Genomic DNA, 14,771 nt, shown 5'->3' with positions numbered 1-14,771 from the left:
AATACTAACCAAACACTTGGTTTGTCACGCTCGTTGCACCGGACCGGGCTCCGGTTCTCGACCGCCACTTCAGCTCCGCCACGGCCGGTGAGCCAGGAGCCATCTCCACTATCAAGTGGCGCGAGTAACGGCGTCCACCTGGTTGGACGGAGCCTTCGCCGGGCCAATGTGGCGTCGACGCCTCACCGCACCCTCGAAAGCATGCAGGTCTCGATCAGGCCGTCCCAAACGCGCCAGACTATTTCGACCCTGCCCCTAATGTGATGACGGCTTATGCCACGTGAAGTACCACCACAGGCAAGTCGACGCGCGTTCTGGTGCCGGCGCACAATCTCTCGACGCCACCGGGAGAGTCACTTGCAGCTTATGTTGCAGAGCAGCTCTGTCGGCTGCTGCTGCTGTCTGTGCGTGTTCGCCACAGCGCATATCTGGGCCCACGGGCCAATCTAGTAAGGCGTGGCTATCAGCTCGATGAAATTGCAATATGTGATGACAAAATCTTTCGGGACGTGTGGCGTAGTGCGTCTGGCCAGCTTCGCGAAGCTCAACGGCCTTCAATTATCTGTGGAACTTTCTTGTCAATGGGTGCAAAGCATGGTCGGGCATGAATCGTAAGGTGTAACCCTGTCGGTGCGGCCGAGAGTCCAGGGGTCAGGAGTGCTTCAACAGATCGAGGGAAGTCTCAGCGGCTTGCATCTACGTAACTCATCTGGAAGTCAGTGCCCGTTTACCGACTCTTCCAGAACGCTGCTCAATACCTGCTGAACCCAATGACACGGTCCAGCCAGGACTTTCTTGCAGATCCTAATCGAGGGGTCTTGGGTACTTCTCCGAGCCTCTTCATGACCGACTGCACTACTCTGAAATTCCTCAAGCAGCGATGAAGAGAAACTCCGAAAAGCCCGTGGGATTGAGGCCGCTTCGAAGCCTGACACCACGCTCGAGCACTCGCAGGATGGGCGGGATGCGACTCACACGCGGAGTACTTCTCGGTCTCGCGCTACTTGCGCTCTGGTGGCTGACCCCCGCACAATACTCCCGCCCGGGCTACTTGGCCTGTCGACATCTTCCAGGAGCGAGCGACACAGTCGTCATAATGAAGACTGGCGTCACCGAAATCGAAGACAGACTTCCGGCGCAACTCGAGTATACGCTCAAGTGCCCTCCGAATGTGTTAATCTTTAGCGATCATGAAGAAACGTTCCATGGCCATGAAGTTCAGGATGTGCTGGCCAACATCAGCCCGGATATTCTCGAGCAGAATCCGGATTTTACGCTCTACCGCCGTGTGAAGGAAGTTGGACGACTCGGGCTCGAGCCAGACGACTTGACTGGAGTTCGGACGACCGACAACACCACGGACGCGGAAAAGGTGCTCGTGCCTGGCTGGGTACTGGACAAATGGAAGTTCCTTCCCATGATGAACGAGACGTAAGGCCCAAGCCCTCGACGTTCCGGAATCATCGCTGACGTGTCGCAGCTTCCATCGTTTCCCAGATAAGAAATGGTACGTCTTTATCGAATCTGATACATATCTGTTCTGGTCGACGGTACTCAAGTATGTTTCGACTCTGGATCATACGAAGCCACATTGCCTCGGACACCGGACTACCCGCCTGAGCGACCACCAGTTCATGCAAGGGGGCTCCGGTTATGTTCTTTCCCACGAAGCTCTACAGCGTGTGGCTCGATACATCCAAACCCACCGGAGGAGTCTGGACCTATGGATGGAAGGCGAGTGGGCCGGAGACATTTCTCTGGGCGCGGTCTTGAACGATGCTCAAGTCCCCATGACTTATGCCTGGCCGATATTCCAGCCTGCCTTCTTCGGCGTGACATACTTTGGCATGGAATTTGAGAACAGGCGGTTCTGGTGCTATCCTGCAGCTACCTATCATCACATGACACCAGAGACGATTGCAGACGTTTGGAGCATGGAACAGCGGTGGATCGAAGAGGAAAGTGATGTGAGTGGTGTCTCCTTGCCGCTGATACACGACAAAAGGTATCTCCGACGGATGGCTAACTGCGACAAACTAGAATTCCAATCCCTTCAAATTCCTGAGCCAGGGAGACGTTTTCAACAACCTCATGTTGCCACGCATGCGTTTCCCACGCGAGGACTGGGACAACTACTGCGACATCGCCCGGCCACTCGCCACGACGGCGGAGGCATGCAAGCAAGCTTGCCTGGATGATCGTGAATGCAAGCAGTTCCAATTCGACTCCGTGTCGTTGCAGTGCAAGATCGCTTTTGTGCCCTTCTACGGAGAGGCCAAGTTGGGCAGCGGCGTGTATTCTGAATGGCTTTTTGATCGGATTGAGAAGTGGAGGAACAGTCAGCGCCCTTGCGTTCGAGAGTCGTTTCTCCGTTATGGTGATATTGACCTCGAGTTGTAAGGCGCTGGCTCGTTGTTGGCGTAGATCGAAGGCTGTATCGAAGGATGCAATCTACGAACATGGCACAGCTTCCACGCTTTCTGCCTTTTCTTACTTGCTATATCAAGCATTGGACATGTTTATGTACTACAACGAGTGCAATAGATGGATCGTTTTCTTTTCCAGACACTTGTACCATTGACTGTCTACAAATAGTCCACAAGATTAAATTACAATAAAGATGTTTTCGAAGAATGGCAAATACGAGATGGATAACGCTGAAATCGAAAGAGCAAAAGGAAATGGTTTCAACAGGAGTCCGCAGCGCTGTGTAGTGGTCAGCTCATTCGTTGCGGAATCAGTCTCCGCGTTGTGGGTACTTACAGCTGCACGGTCTTGGTTTCATGGACCACAGTCTCCTTGGTCAACGTCGAGGTGCATGTTGGCGCAGGGGTTTGCTATTGAACGAGTTAGGCATATGTCTTCGAGAACGGGCGTCAGAAGATGGACATACCAGCACGACTTGAAGAGTGCCTACGCACGAGCACGCCGTTTGAATGCAATTGTATCCACACTCGGCCAGCGCGCCGTAGTAACTCGACCACTCTGCCGTCTTGGTCGCCGCGGCATCACGCTTGAAGAAGGCGACGGGAGTGGGTCCGGCGCGGCGTTGGTCGTCCATCAGGTCCCGTGGCGCTTTGGAGGGACCGTGGGTGTGAGTCGTTGTACCAGTATGTGTGCCGGTGTGAGTCTGGGTGGTATGATGGCCACTCTTCGTTTCAGTAGTATGATGACCACTCTTTGTGTCAGTAGTATGATGGCCGCTCTTCGTCTGAGTCGTATGATGATCACTCTTCGTCTCAGTAGTATGATGGCCACTCTTCGTCTGAGTAGTGTGATGGCCGCTCTTCGTCTGAGCGGTATGCTGACCACTCTTCGTCTTCGTGTTGTTGGCTTTCTTCGTTCCAGTCTTCTTTTGAGCAGCTTGCGTATGCGTATGACCATGAGTGCTCGTATGCTTTTGCGTTCGCGCCGCCGGCTCAGCCGCCCTTCGCTCCAGCGCAACAGAGTCACGGATCTCGACATGCGGCTCGTTGGTGGGGCAAGCCAGGCGACTCGTCACGTGTACAGTGTTTGTCGAAAGGATGACCGTTTTTGTTGTCGTCAGACATTCGTTGGGCAGTGTCTTGACGGTCGTTTGGGCTGCATAGTGAAGAGCGCAGCGTTCCATGGCCAGATCAAAACCTCGAAAGTCCTGCATCTGGCGGAAAGGTTCTTGGGCACAGAAGTTTGCCACGCCGCCCAGGGCCACGGAGGCCATTGAGGCCATGAGGACAGTGAAGCATAGCATATCGAAAGGATGAGCGGGGCTGAGGGAGTGTACTTGAGTTGACTTGGTTGAACAAAGCTGTCTTTGAAACGAAAGTTAATAGTATGAACGAGAGTGAAGAATAAAGGAGCAGGAAGGAGAGTTGAGCAATGAAATACCGCCACAGAAGAATGTTCTATCAACAAGGGACAAATGAGGCCAGAACGTGGCTTCTCTCATCACGTTGCCGTATCATCAATACATGAACGCCACGGCGCGTCTGGCCCGCTGCAGCCTCGCCTGTGAGATCAGTGCGCCGAAGTGGTGTAGATTGCCTGGCTTGCCGCCAGGCTGTTCGTTATTATATCGTGAACGTCTTTAGAGGTGCCACGTGCAATGGCAGATCACCAGAAAAGGAAGCTTCAGCCTGAGCAATAGCACGTGCCAGTGCGCCACAAGGCTGCGCTAGCGCGGCGACACGCGCGCACGGCGTCCTGCCAATTAAACTCGTGGGACCGATTCAATAAACCTTATGCACACCACATCCCTGATTTCAGGGGCTATATCAGCGGCTATCACTTCAACAGTACTCATCTCGGCGTTTCCGTGACGCCGGGAGCACCAAAAACATTCCTCATCCTGGCAGCCTTGTACCTTTTGAGTGAAACCGCCGCAGAAGGGGTTCTGATGGCTGATCGCCCCCAGCTGAGTCGATCAAAAGAGCGATTCTAGAATCAGACGCAATGGACGATCAGGGTTCATGGCGGGTGGTTGGTCTCAAACCTCTACGGGTTCGTGAGAGTGCCCGTCTACTCGTGATGTGTTTTTTTGAAAACTCCACGCTTCGTCTCCACCTCATGAGAAGCTCGCTAAGCACGCTATCCCTTCTTCTGGCGTCGTAAACCCACATCTTTCGGCGGTATGCTTGCGACGCTGCTCCCACCGATAGCTACCGTCTTGTTGGCATCCGCCGCAGTCACTTCGGCCGATCTGAGCGACTACGAATTCGCGCAATGGCAGCATCGAAGCGACGACAGTGATCTGTTCACATTCGTTACGGTATGTGCATTCACGATCGCCTCACACCCTCATACTGAGCTCCTTTCGCAGCGCCCTGACCTGAAGCCCCCCAAACTCAACGTTGCCCTCAACAAGAAAGAGTGGACTGCACCGGGATATCTTTTTGTCGCCCCCTACGACTGTCTCGAGTGCAGCCATGTACCTACCACTTCCTACACGACGCATCAGATCGGACCACATATCTACACTCAGGAAGGAGTAAGCCGCAAGACTCATGGGCATACTTGAAGAGGCATAACTGACAAGATGTGAAGGAGCTCGTGTGGAGCGGAACCGAGCTGTTTCAAGGCACAAAAGTGTTCGACTTCAAGCCTGTGATGATCAACGGAGAACATCATCTCTCCTTGGTCGCTCCTACCGATGCCGAATGGCAACCCTTCCCGGACGGGTTTGCAATGGTGCTGAACGCATCTTACCAACCCACGTTCTCGCTGACTACAGAGGACCTTGGCCAGGCAATCAATCTGCACGAATTTCATGTTCTTGACGACGGGCAGACAGCGCTTCTTGGAATGACAAGCCATCGCGACCGTCGCGAGTCAGACGAAGTACACTGGAGAGGCCCAATACTGGATTGTAGCTTCACGGAAATCGATTTGCGAACGCGAAAGCCGTCTTTTGAATGGACTGCCAGCGATCATGTCCCATTTACGGAGTCCTCGAATCCGTCTCCGAGCGCTGGATTGCCAGCTGCATCTTGGGATTGGTTGTAAGTGGAGGCACAATGCCATCATACTTCTATCGATTGCGTATCGACGATCACTTGCTAAGCTGTACCACAGCCAGTTGAACTCAATAGATAAAGATAAATCCGGGAGCTACCTGGTATCGGCAAGAGCTACGAATACCATCTATTACGTCTCCCCCGACGGATCCATCCTCTGGCGTCTGGGTGGTTTCAATTCGTCTTTCCAACAGGATTTCAATTTTTCTCGGCAACACCATGCTCGGATTCGAGATCAGAACGACGTCAATATGATCGTCTCCTTCTTCGACAACGCAGCAGACGACACCGGCAGCTGGGCTCCCACTTCCGAATCGTCGAGCTTGAAGGTTGTTGGGCTGGATCTGGAAAACATGGTAGCGACTCTCTACCATACGCACGAACGGCCAGATGGCGGACTCACCAAAACCCATGGCAATGTGCAGTTCCTTCCCAACGGTGGCGTGTTTGCCGGCTGGGGCGAAAACGCATACATGACCGAGTATGTCAACCGCGGGGGCCAGAAGCTCTACGAAGCGTCGTTTGCATCGAAGCGCTTTACGAACTACCGAGCGTACAAGATGGAGTTCGTCGCCCAGCCTCTTACCAAACCAACCACGAAAGCTTTCGTGACGACGAACGCCCGTGGGCAGTTAAGGACGACCATCTACGTAAGCTGGAACGGGGCGACGGAGGTTGCGACTTGGAGATTTCACGCCCATTCTACCAACAAACGTGGCAAACGCGAGCTCGGCCGAGTAGCCAAAACTGGCTTCGAGACGAGGTTCATAGCAATGGAGTATCATCCCATCATCTTCGCCGAAGCCCTCGATTCCTCTGGCGCCAGCCTGGCCAACTCGTCCCTCGAGATTACTGAGATCCCGCCGGGCTTTCACAGCGCGGACAGTCCCACGTACTTTGACCTCGAACGGCGACACAGACGGGACTTTGCCACGCGCACAGTCGTCGCTTTCATCGCTGGCCTCGCCGTTGCGACCATCTGGGGACGATTCCGACTTGGCAAGATGCATGTGAATTGGAAAGAGGGATCTGGGCGATGGGCAGCGAAGCAGAAGAAGTAAATAATGTTACGAATTTCAGCGGTGTAGCCTTCTTCTATGCCACAATGCAGGAACTTCTTGACTTCAATCCGAAAAGATGCGCATAGATCTTTGCGGCTTACGAATGTTGCCGTCTTTATTATGGTAGAAGAGTGCAAGGACAGGTGTTGGTTGCCAAATATCTATTCAACATACATGCGCTCTATCGTCTTGTTCTATCCACGTTGCCTTCGGTCTGACGAAGAAGACCGGTCTCTTCTGACCATTCCCTCTTCTCGTCGTCCAGGGCAGTGTATGCACACTTTCTTCGCACTCGTTGAAGAACAATCGGCAAGCGTATCTTCCGTACTCTGAGTACTAACAAGGCACCGAGGCATGTTCCTGCAAGGGAAAGAAGAGCAGTGTAACGCTGTCCAAGAACCGAGGGAGCACGCGGGAGCAGCGAGCTGGGAGATGGAGGCTATGTTGTCTCAGACCGACGGACACCTGCCTCACTGACTCAAAATCTACGATAGTGTTGACACGATGGGAATAGTCCGGCGTTGATCACATCTCAGCGACTCTTTTGTACTATAGAAAGGAGCACGCTCTAACACTTGCTCGCTCGAGCATTTCTTGCAGTCTCTTCGAGATCTCGAGTGCAATCGACGTACTGACCACGCAACTCCGGCGCTTTCCCCGCTGCGAGATACACCACCGACCAAGCCGGCAGCTGCGGCGAGAACGTGGGTCTGTTTGCTGACAGCTTCTCCAAGAGCTCGAGAACATACGGCGCATCGGAGCGGAGATTCTCCGGTTTCGAAGTCTTGTGCAAGTCCGTGTTGATCTCGCCAGGGTGGATGGAGAAGATTTGAATTCCATTCTTCTCGAATCCGTCCCTTTTCTGGAGAAAGTCGAGTTCCGCTGAGAGCGAGCCGGCAAATCGCAAAAGAGCCGCTTTCGAGCAGTTATACGCCGTCGTCCAGGGAAGGTCAGCTAAGGCAGCGCGGCTGCTGATGTAGAGTATGGTGCCTGAGTTCCTCTGCTTCATCCCAGGCAAGACGAGTCGGGTGAGCGCCACGGGAGCGCGGACGTTGAGCTCCATCATGTGCCACCAGGAATCCGCTTCGTGGAGATGAAACGGCATGAACATGTTGGTGCCGGCATTCAAGATGAGAATGTCGATTGGTCCAAGCTGCGTCTCGACCTGCGGAACAATTAGCCTGGGTTCGACTTCCCGCCGTCATTCGCTCCCTCTCACCTCTTTTACCAAACGCTCCAGATCACGCTCATTGAGCACATCGGCCACGAACGGAGCACATGGCGTCTGGTGCTGGGAAATGTCCGCACAAGCACTCTTCACTGACGCCTCATCGCGTCCAGTCACGGCCACCGAAGCCCCGGCTTCAGCGAGTGCGCGAGCAATGTGCTTCCCGATGCCGCGGCTGGATCCCGTAACAAGAGCGACTTTGCCAGCGAGAGAACCACGAAGCGCATCGGGGCTCACCAACCCATAGACGTCAGTCCTTAACGTAGCTATTGACGGCGACATGGGAGCGTGTATTAGATTGGCGATGGGATACGAATCGGCGAGGACGGGCTTGATTAAAGAACGACGTTGTGAGTTTCCAACCCCTTCGGGATTCCCGAACGGCGATCGCGGCCGGCAGTTGGCTCCCGGGCAAGGCGGCGTTTCTTATACCGCATGCCTGGACCATCTCCGATTCACACTGCATGCACTTGATTATGGCGTCCGATTTTGAATTGTTCATACCGACGAATGTCTCCTTCCAAGACTACTTTGCCATCATCCAGACCGCACGAGCGTGGGCGGACGGCTATGATCTCAAGGTACACAGCTCTTCCGCAATCCACACAGTGACTCCAGCTGACGAAAGTAGTCCTATTCCCACCTCATCGGAACGCTGGCCCCCCAAGTGATAATCGATTACACCGACGTAAACCCCGCCTGGGGACGCAAAACTTACGACCATGAAGCCTTCGTCCAGCTGTGGCTGAGCGAAGAGCACCTGGGAAATCCCGCCATGAATACTCAACATCTTCTCGGAATGCCGTATATTGAGTATGCCGGTCCGGTGCGCTCCGAAACGAGCGAGGGGGTCGTCCCAACTCAGAGTGGTGCCGTGGAGGAAATCCAAGTCAAGTGGCAGATTCTCGCGAGTCACGCGCGCAGCCCGGATCGTCAGGCGGGCGAGGAGAAGACGTCGGCTGTCATCGACGAGACTTCTGATCATCGGGCGTACATGACGCATGTATTTCGCAAGCTGACGCTGGAGGTGCCCGGGCAAGGAACCGTGACTCGTTGGCGGATTGCTCTCATCAAACCATCGCCAATTTACATGGAGGGTGATTTTGGCCGTTTGCGCAGGCCAGCTGGAGCTCCTTGATAGTACTCAAATCTTACGCTTCGCAAAGAATACGTCCATAAGATACAATCCCACATCATCCGTCGTTCATGATGCGTGCTTGATTTCCATCTGCCTCGCCCGAACCTCAGTATGCTCCAACGCACTCTCGACGTGCTGGTTCATATTCTGCCCAACCGGCCTGGCAAAGCAAGCCACGATCGCATTGGCAGCCACGATCGCCGAGATGGCCACCCAAACATACTTCCACGCCCCGGTCTCTGCATTAGATAAAGCCCCCAACACCGCTCCAATGGCCTGCTTGGACAAAGGAGGCTGGATATGTTCGAGAGCGACCGGAGGTGGTAGAGGAGAATTCGCCAGAGCCCCGAGCACCTCGCCCAAAAGCTGTCCCTCGCTCGCTGCGGAGCCTTGCGTGGTGGCGTGAAGAGCGCCAGCGACGTACTTGGGTAGCAGTGTTGCGAGTCTGTTGTTGTGGATGGCGGTGAAGATTGTGATTCCGATGATGCCACCGAGAGCGCGACATGAGATGCTCAAAGTGCCGGCGGCGCCGAGGAGGAATGACGGGACGGAGAGGGCGAGTGCGACGACTGTAGAGGATTAGTAAAGGAGAATGGTGGAAAGAGGCGGGATACGTTACCAGGTATGACCGTCGTAACGGCAGTGCCAATTCCAAATAAAGCGGAGAAGGCGTATGACCAGGTCAGCCGGCTTGGAGTCAGGAGAGCCATGAGGCCTGTAAACAGGCTGCACCAAGCCAAGGCAATGACGAGTATGGTGCGATAAGACTTGGTCCTGTACATGAAGTATCCAGCAGGGAGACAGCCAAAGAGCGAGGTGATCAAGTAGGGCGAAAGTATAACTGCGATGCGCACCGAGTCGGTAGTGAAGAGGGTAGCAATCTCCTGAGAGAATAGGACGTTGACACCGAGCAACAGCATGCCATCGATGGTGCAGACGAAGAGCAGGATTGCAAAATTGCGGTTGGCGAAGAATCGGTGGTCGAAAATGCCGTCCTTCTTGCAGTACCCCTCGTACAGCCCCAGGCCGAGCAAGCCAACACATCCAACGACCAGAGTTGCGATGACTGGTGCGCTTCCCCACGGATAAGTCGTGCCACCCCATGTGAGGCCGAGGATCAAGGATGCCAGAGATCCGCTGAGGATGAAGATGCCAATGTAATCCAGGCCGCTGAAGATGGCCGAGAGTGTCTCGCGTCGTCGAATGGCCGGTGGAGGCGGGAAGTAGGTCAACGCGATGCTCGTTCCGGCAACGGCGTAGACGAAAGCGTTCATGTAGTAGCTCCATCGCCAACTCTCGTATTTGACGAACGCCCCGGCGCAGTAGGTTCCGAGCAAGGCTGCCGAGCTGGCCAAGGCTTGAGTGTAGCCCATGACCCATGGTCGTAGTCTGTTGGGTGTAATCTCTTGACTTGCGGCGATGGAGACAATGCAGCCGGCGTTTCCGATTCCGGACAGGACCTGGCCTGCAATGATGCGCTGTACGCTGTGCGCGGAGCCAGCCAAGCAGGCACCAATGACGCCGATGGCAGCGCCTCCGACCATGAACCATTTCTTGCCAACACGGTCGCCGAGAAAGCCCTGTAGAGAGGTTAGAAATCGTGTTTGGGGAAGACGGAGATGTTGCTTACAAAGATGGGACCAAAGGTCAGCGTGAGAAGGAAGCTGGCGTTGCCAATCCAGCTGGCCAGATTGGCACCTCCTACGCTTTCAACTTGAAAGCGGATACTGGTGTTGGAGGAATTGGTAAAAGCAGCACAGCAATTGCCCAGAGCCAGTGCCGTGATGGCGAGCATCGTCCGCACGCCGAGCCGATAGTCCGCATCCTGCACGGTTTCTTGCAGCATCGCGGGAGAGCCAAACGAGGCATCCTCGCTCTGCTCCGTCTGCGTGCGCTCGCATTGTTCAGAGGTGGTCACGTTGATCTTCTCCATGGTGAAGGGGTAGAGGAGACTGGGTCTAGCAACGATGCTTGAGGTCGTCGGGTGGGCCATTTACCCCAGATATACATCTCCGCAAAACGTGTCGGCAAGTGGATCCCGTCGGAGTTTCCGAGCCTGGCGCTTAAGTTCTTTCCCCGCATCTCGATCTAGAACCGTCGTCGGCGACACAGGCGGCATATGCTGTCGTCGGTCATGCTCGGCAGTTTCGATCATTGGTGCAATCCGCCATTTGCCGTCAAGCCCTACCGGATGTACGACGCTCCGGAGACAAAGAAAGGAAGTGTACGAGTGAACTTGATTTTGTGAGAAGGAAGAAACGCCCGCTCCATGTGTATCTAATTCGCAGAGACCTGCAGCAAGCTCGGCACCTGTTCCTCCGGCCGAAACTCCTTCATCACCAACTCCTCTTGTTCATCACGGTATGGATGCGCGTGAACAGCCTCGTCTGCCACTATATTGCTGTCATATCCGTACAGCCATGGCTGCACCTTCGGACACGTCCTTTGAGTTTCGTTAGATAAATATTTGAAGAGCTTCACTGGACTTTCACCACTTACCACCTGCTGGGAAAAGCACAGTCCACAGGCTTCCCAAGCTGGGAGAGAAACAAGTCGTCCCTTTGTTGCTGCAACTCGCCGTCCTCGAGATGGAAGTCGTGACGCTGTCGAAACGTCTCTCGCACGATGCTCTCGCTTCGCGACTTTCGTAAGCTCTCGTACAGTGTAATGGCCCATGGGAGCTGTGCTCTGGACTGCACGTGCGATAGCAGTCTCCCCAGCACCGCTCCATCTTCCAAGCTGCTATTAGCCCCCTGCGCGAGATATGGAAGCATCGCATGACATGAATCCCCAATCAGCACAAAGTTCTTCTGAGGGTTCGTCCAAGATTCGACTTCTTCGCGGTGCATGAGCTTCCATTTCTCCACCGAATCGACGTGCTTGAGGAAGCGGGTGAGGATCGGATCCCAGCCGGAAAAGAGTTCCATCATCTCGTCCACCGAGCCCTTGGATCGCGAGATGTTGCTTGGGAGATTGTCCGGGCATAGCAAGACGATGTTATACATTGTTCCGCCTCGCATCGAGTACCCAACAGCATGGGCGCGAGGGCCGATCCAGAAGTGGACTTCGGGATTAGCGATCCACTCGCGCAATTCGGGATCGCCGATCTGGCCAATCTCCAGTATGATTCGGTATGCAAGATCACCGGTCGGCATTGGCTTGTCCGCTCTGCCCAACATGCTCTCCCGACATCTTGACCATAGCCCGTCCGCTCCGACGACCAGGTGCGCAGATACTCTCTCGCCGCTCTCAAGCAGGACTTGGGGTCGGAACGTGTTGCGCTCGATCTGTGAAACTCGTGATCCAAGCCGAACTTTGATCCCCAACGACCGCGCTTTCTTGTAGAGAAGTTGTTGCAAGTCGGCGCGATGCATGTCGACGAATGGAGCGCCATACTTTCGGCGCATATTCTTGTCGAAATCCGACTCCTGCGCCAGAATTCGACCATCGCGGTATCGGTGCACCGTCAACTTTGTGGGCTCAGCACCCATAGCCTCAATGTCGGGCCCCAGTCCCCATGCCTCGAGCAGTCGTGCTGCATTTGGTGTGATTTGCAGGCCGGCTCCAATCTCCGCCAACTCTCGCGAAGCCTCCAACACGCATATTCGATGGCCAGCGATTGCGCAGGAGATTGCGGCCGCCAGTCCACCGAGACCTCCTCCCACAATCACCACGTCGAGGGCGTTGTCAGACATGATTATGGAAGGAAAGAGGAAGGAAAGAGATTGAGGGACCCTGTTGAAATGGACATGGCCCGGCTCGCCCCAGTAAGCCTCACTCAATAAGGCCGTTCCAGCCACTCGGCTTTTCCATCCTGCTTCCGAGGCCCCGCAACCGGCTGCGGGGAGGACAGCAGCACACCTCCGCAGTATCCCCCCGACATCACGCGGCACCTCCGCAATTACATTCCACCTGCTCGGATCAGAATGGAACCTCCGCGTAAACGACCACGTGCCGCCCGAGCGTGCGAGTGGTGCCGTGCAAAGAAGTACAGGTGCGACAGCCCGTCTCAGTCCTTGAAGCCCTCCTCTAATAATAGTGCAGGTGCAACGAGCTCGACCCGTGCTCCCGATGCATTCGTGAGTCGTAACACTACTGGCCCTCGATTAGCCTAACAATTCCAATAGGAGCCGGACTGGCTTGTGTCTACAAAGATGCCGATTCTTTTCGACAACGACTGACATCGGAAGCTCCGGCTCGTCCACTCGACTTGCCTGCTGAGCCCGTCCCTCAGCCTGTCACCACCACGGCCACACAACCCGATATTGTCGGCTTACACCGCAGCGTCGACGATCAAACTGGCGAGGTTGTCGAAATCAATCCTCATACCCAGAGTGCGGAATTCCATGGCAAAACGAGTAGTCTCGCCTTTCTCTCCTCCCTTCTCCTCCCCTCTGGCGCATCGGGATCGAAAGACCTCCGGCCACAAGCACTAGTCTCTACCCTCCACAACGACAGCTTCTCACCCCAGGCTGGCTTAGACGACGGAGACCTGACCTTACAAGACACCAAATTCTTCTTCCGGCAGAGTCAGCGCTTCCTCGAAGGCTTCTTCCAGAACATCCACTTCATCCACCCCTTCATCGACCAATCCGCCTTTTACGCGCGCTGCGAATCGCTATGGTTCGGCAACGAGCAGCAGACCCGCGGCTTCCTCGCCCTCTACTTCGCCGTCATGTCCCTTGGGGCATTGACACGGGAATGGAGCGAGGACCGCATTGATGGCCTGACGCGATGGGACTGGTCGCGCAAACTCTTCCGCCTTGCATCCCTCGCCCTCGGAACCTTGCCGCTCCAGATCGACTTGGAGACGGTGCAGGCAAGCATCATCATGGCGAAGGTGTGTCAGAATGAGCTCAATCCGTCCTTTGCATATGCGTACCTCGGCCAAGCCGTGCGAACCTCTCTCTCCGCCGGCTACAATCGCAATTCCGACTCGAACATGGCCATCCGCAAGACTTGGTGGGCGTTGTACTCGGTTGAGATTGAAATGAGCTTTTCCCTTGGCCGTCCGGACTCGTTGGGCGCAGACTTCTACCACAACTGCGCTCTACCGCCTATTGAGCATAACGAAACGGCTGTGATCACTCCCATGGTCGACCTGGCGAGGATCATCCGGAAAGTTGCAGGTTGCGTTTACCAGAAAGAAATCACTATTGATCAGCGGATGGATCTTGCTTCGCAACTCGCAGCAGAGCTGGACTCCTGGATCACCGGCCTGCCGGAGGCAATCAAGCCTCGTCTCGATGAACCCACCGAAGATCTAGGTGTTCAGAAGGATCCAATGTGGGCAAAAAAGCAGCGGCATACCCTAAGATTTCGATACTACAACATTACCATGGTGCTGTACCGTCCCTTTCTCCAATACACCACGCACTATTCAGGATCAAGCGAGAGTCTGGAACAAGCGCTGTCGAAATGTGTAGCCGCCGCTCGAAGCACAATACGGCTGATGCATCACATGTACTCCACTGCTTCGTACTTCAAAACCTGGTTCTACAACGTGACATACCTACTCTACGCAGCCTCCATCATCCTCGCCTATCGCACGCGACTGGCACCTAGGGATGCAAGGGCGGAGCTGCTGCAGCTGATTCGAATGAGTGTCAAGATTCTCCGTGCAATGGACGAGAACATCGTGGCCAAGAAAGCTGCCGACCTGCTACAAGCTGCGTCTGACCAGGTGTTGGAGCGCAACGATACTGTGGATGAGAGGACGAGATCACGGGCTCCAATCGGCACTCCAAATTCTCAGTCGGGGCCATATGATGCCGCGACTCCTCTGGTCTCCGGTGACCTGCTGCTGGAGCCGCTGATTGATGAAAACTTTGATTTTCTGGCACAGCTATTTA

At 54.8% G+C, this 14,771-nt stretch overlaps 8 protein-coding genes across 8 annotated transcripts; 4 read left to right on the top strand and 4 right to left on the bottom strand.

The window, feature by feature from the left end:
• Positions 1 to 1,096: 1,096 nt before the first annotated feature.
• Positions 1,097 to 2,400, top strand: BDY17DRAFT_321784 (uncharacterized protein; the record flags this gene model as incomplete). Its single annotated transcript, XM_033736694.1, has 3 exons — positions 1,097 to 1,431; positions 1,481 to 1,967; positions 2,041 to 2,400. 3 exons carry the CDS (start codon positions 1,097 to 1,099, stop codon positions 2,398 to 2,400), a joined length of 1,182 nt encoding a protein of 393 aa, XP_033591459.1.
• Positions 2,401 to 2,687: 287 nt separating this feature from the next.
• BDY17DRAFT_321783 (uncharacterized protein) lies at positions 2,688 to 3,700 on the bottom strand (the record flags this gene model as incomplete). The annotated part of the gene is made up of 3 exons (XM_033736693.1): positions 2,688 to 2,706; positions 2,764 to 2,837; positions 2,894 to 3,700. The coding sequence occupies 3 exons, from the start codon at positions 3,698 to 3,700 to the stop codon at positions 2,688 to 2,690; spliced, it is 900 nt and encodes a 299-aa protein (XP_033591458.1).
• Positions 3,701 to 4,446: 746 nt separating this feature from the next.
• Positions 4,447 to 6,628, top strand: BDY17DRAFT_332338 (ASST-domain-containing protein). The gene is made up of 4 exons (XM_033737894.1): positions 4,447 to 4,747; positions 4,799 to 4,966; positions 5,023 to 5,477; positions 5,551 to 6,628. The coding sequence occupies exons 1-4, from the start codon at positions 4,610 to 4,612 to the stop codon at positions 6,551 to 6,553; spliced, it is 1,764 nt and encodes a 587-aa protein (XP_033591457.1). The 5' UTR covers positions 4,447 to 4,609; the 3' UTR covers positions 6,554 to 6,628.
• Positions 6,629 to 6,765: 137 nt separating this feature from the next.
• Positions 6,766 to 8,240, bottom strand: BDY17DRAFT_292546 (uncharacterized protein). The gene is made up of 2 exons (XM_033732843.1): positions 7,773 to 8,240; positions 6,766 to 7,718 (listed from the first exon to the last, which is right to left on the bottom strand). Exons 1-2 carry the CDS (start codon positions 8,061 to 8,063, stop codon positions 7,122 to 7,124), a joined length of 888 nt encoding a protein of 295 aa, XP_033591456.1. The 5' UTR covers positions 8,064 to 8,240; the 3' UTR covers positions 6,766 to 7,121.
• BDY17DRAFT_292545 (uncharacterized protein) lies at positions 8,241 to 8,950 on the top strand. The gene is made up of 2 exons (XM_033732842.1): positions 8,241 to 8,362; positions 8,413 to 8,950. Exons 1-2 carry the CDS (start codon positions 8,246 to 8,248, stop codon positions 8,917 to 8,919), a joined length of 624 nt encoding a protein of 207 aa, XP_033591455.1. The 5' UTR covers positions 8,241 to 8,245; the 3' UTR covers positions 8,920 to 8,950.
• Positions 8,951 to 8,985: 35 nt separating this feature from the next.
• On the bottom strand, positions 8,986 to 10,852 carry BDY17DRAFT_321779 (major facilitator superfamily domain-containing protein; the record flags this gene model as incomplete). The annotated part of the gene is made up of 3 exons (XM_033736692.1): positions 8,986 to 9,488; positions 9,539 to 10,499; positions 10,550 to 10,852. The coding sequence occupies 3 exons, from the start codon at positions 10,850 to 10,852 to the stop codon at positions 8,986 to 8,988; spliced, it is 1,767 nt and encodes a 588-aa protein (XP_033591454.1).
• Positions 10,853 to 11,196: 344 nt separating this feature from the next.
• On the bottom strand, positions 11,197 to 12,614 carry BDY17DRAFT_315552 (salicylate hydroxylase; the record flags this gene model as incomplete). The annotated part of the gene is made up of 2 exons (XM_033735919.1): positions 11,197 to 11,362; positions 11,419 to 12,614. 2 exons carry the CDS (start codon positions 12,612 to 12,614, stop codon positions 11,197 to 11,199), a joined length of 1,362 nt encoding a protein of 453 aa, XP_033591453.1.
• A 231-nt stretch (positions 12,615 to 12,845) lies between these two features.
• On the top strand, positions 12,846 to 14,735 carry BDY17DRAFT_321777 (uncharacterized protein; the record flags this gene model as incomplete). Its single annotated transcript, XM_033736691.1, has 4 exons — positions 12,846 to 12,913; positions 12,964 to 12,998; positions 13,047 to 14,604; positions 14,675 to 14,735. 4 exons carry the CDS (start codon positions 12,846 to 12,848, stop codon positions 14,733 to 14,735), a joined length of 1,722 nt encoding a protein of 573 aa, XP_033591452.1.
• Between the last annotated feature and the right edge of the window lie 36 nt (positions 14,736 to 14,771).

This window comes from Neohortaea acidophila, assembly GCF_010093505.1.
Source record: "Neohortaea acidophila strain CBS 113389 unplaced genomic scaffold BDY17scaffold_3, whole genome shotgun sequence".
NCBI classification, from domain to species: Eukaryota; Fungi; Ascomycota; class Dothideomycetes; order Mycosphaerellales; family Teratosphaeriaceae; genus Neohortaea; species Neohortaea acidophila.
Note: the sequence above shows the minus strand (reverse complement) of the source record. Positions and strands in the feature narration are given on the sequence as shown.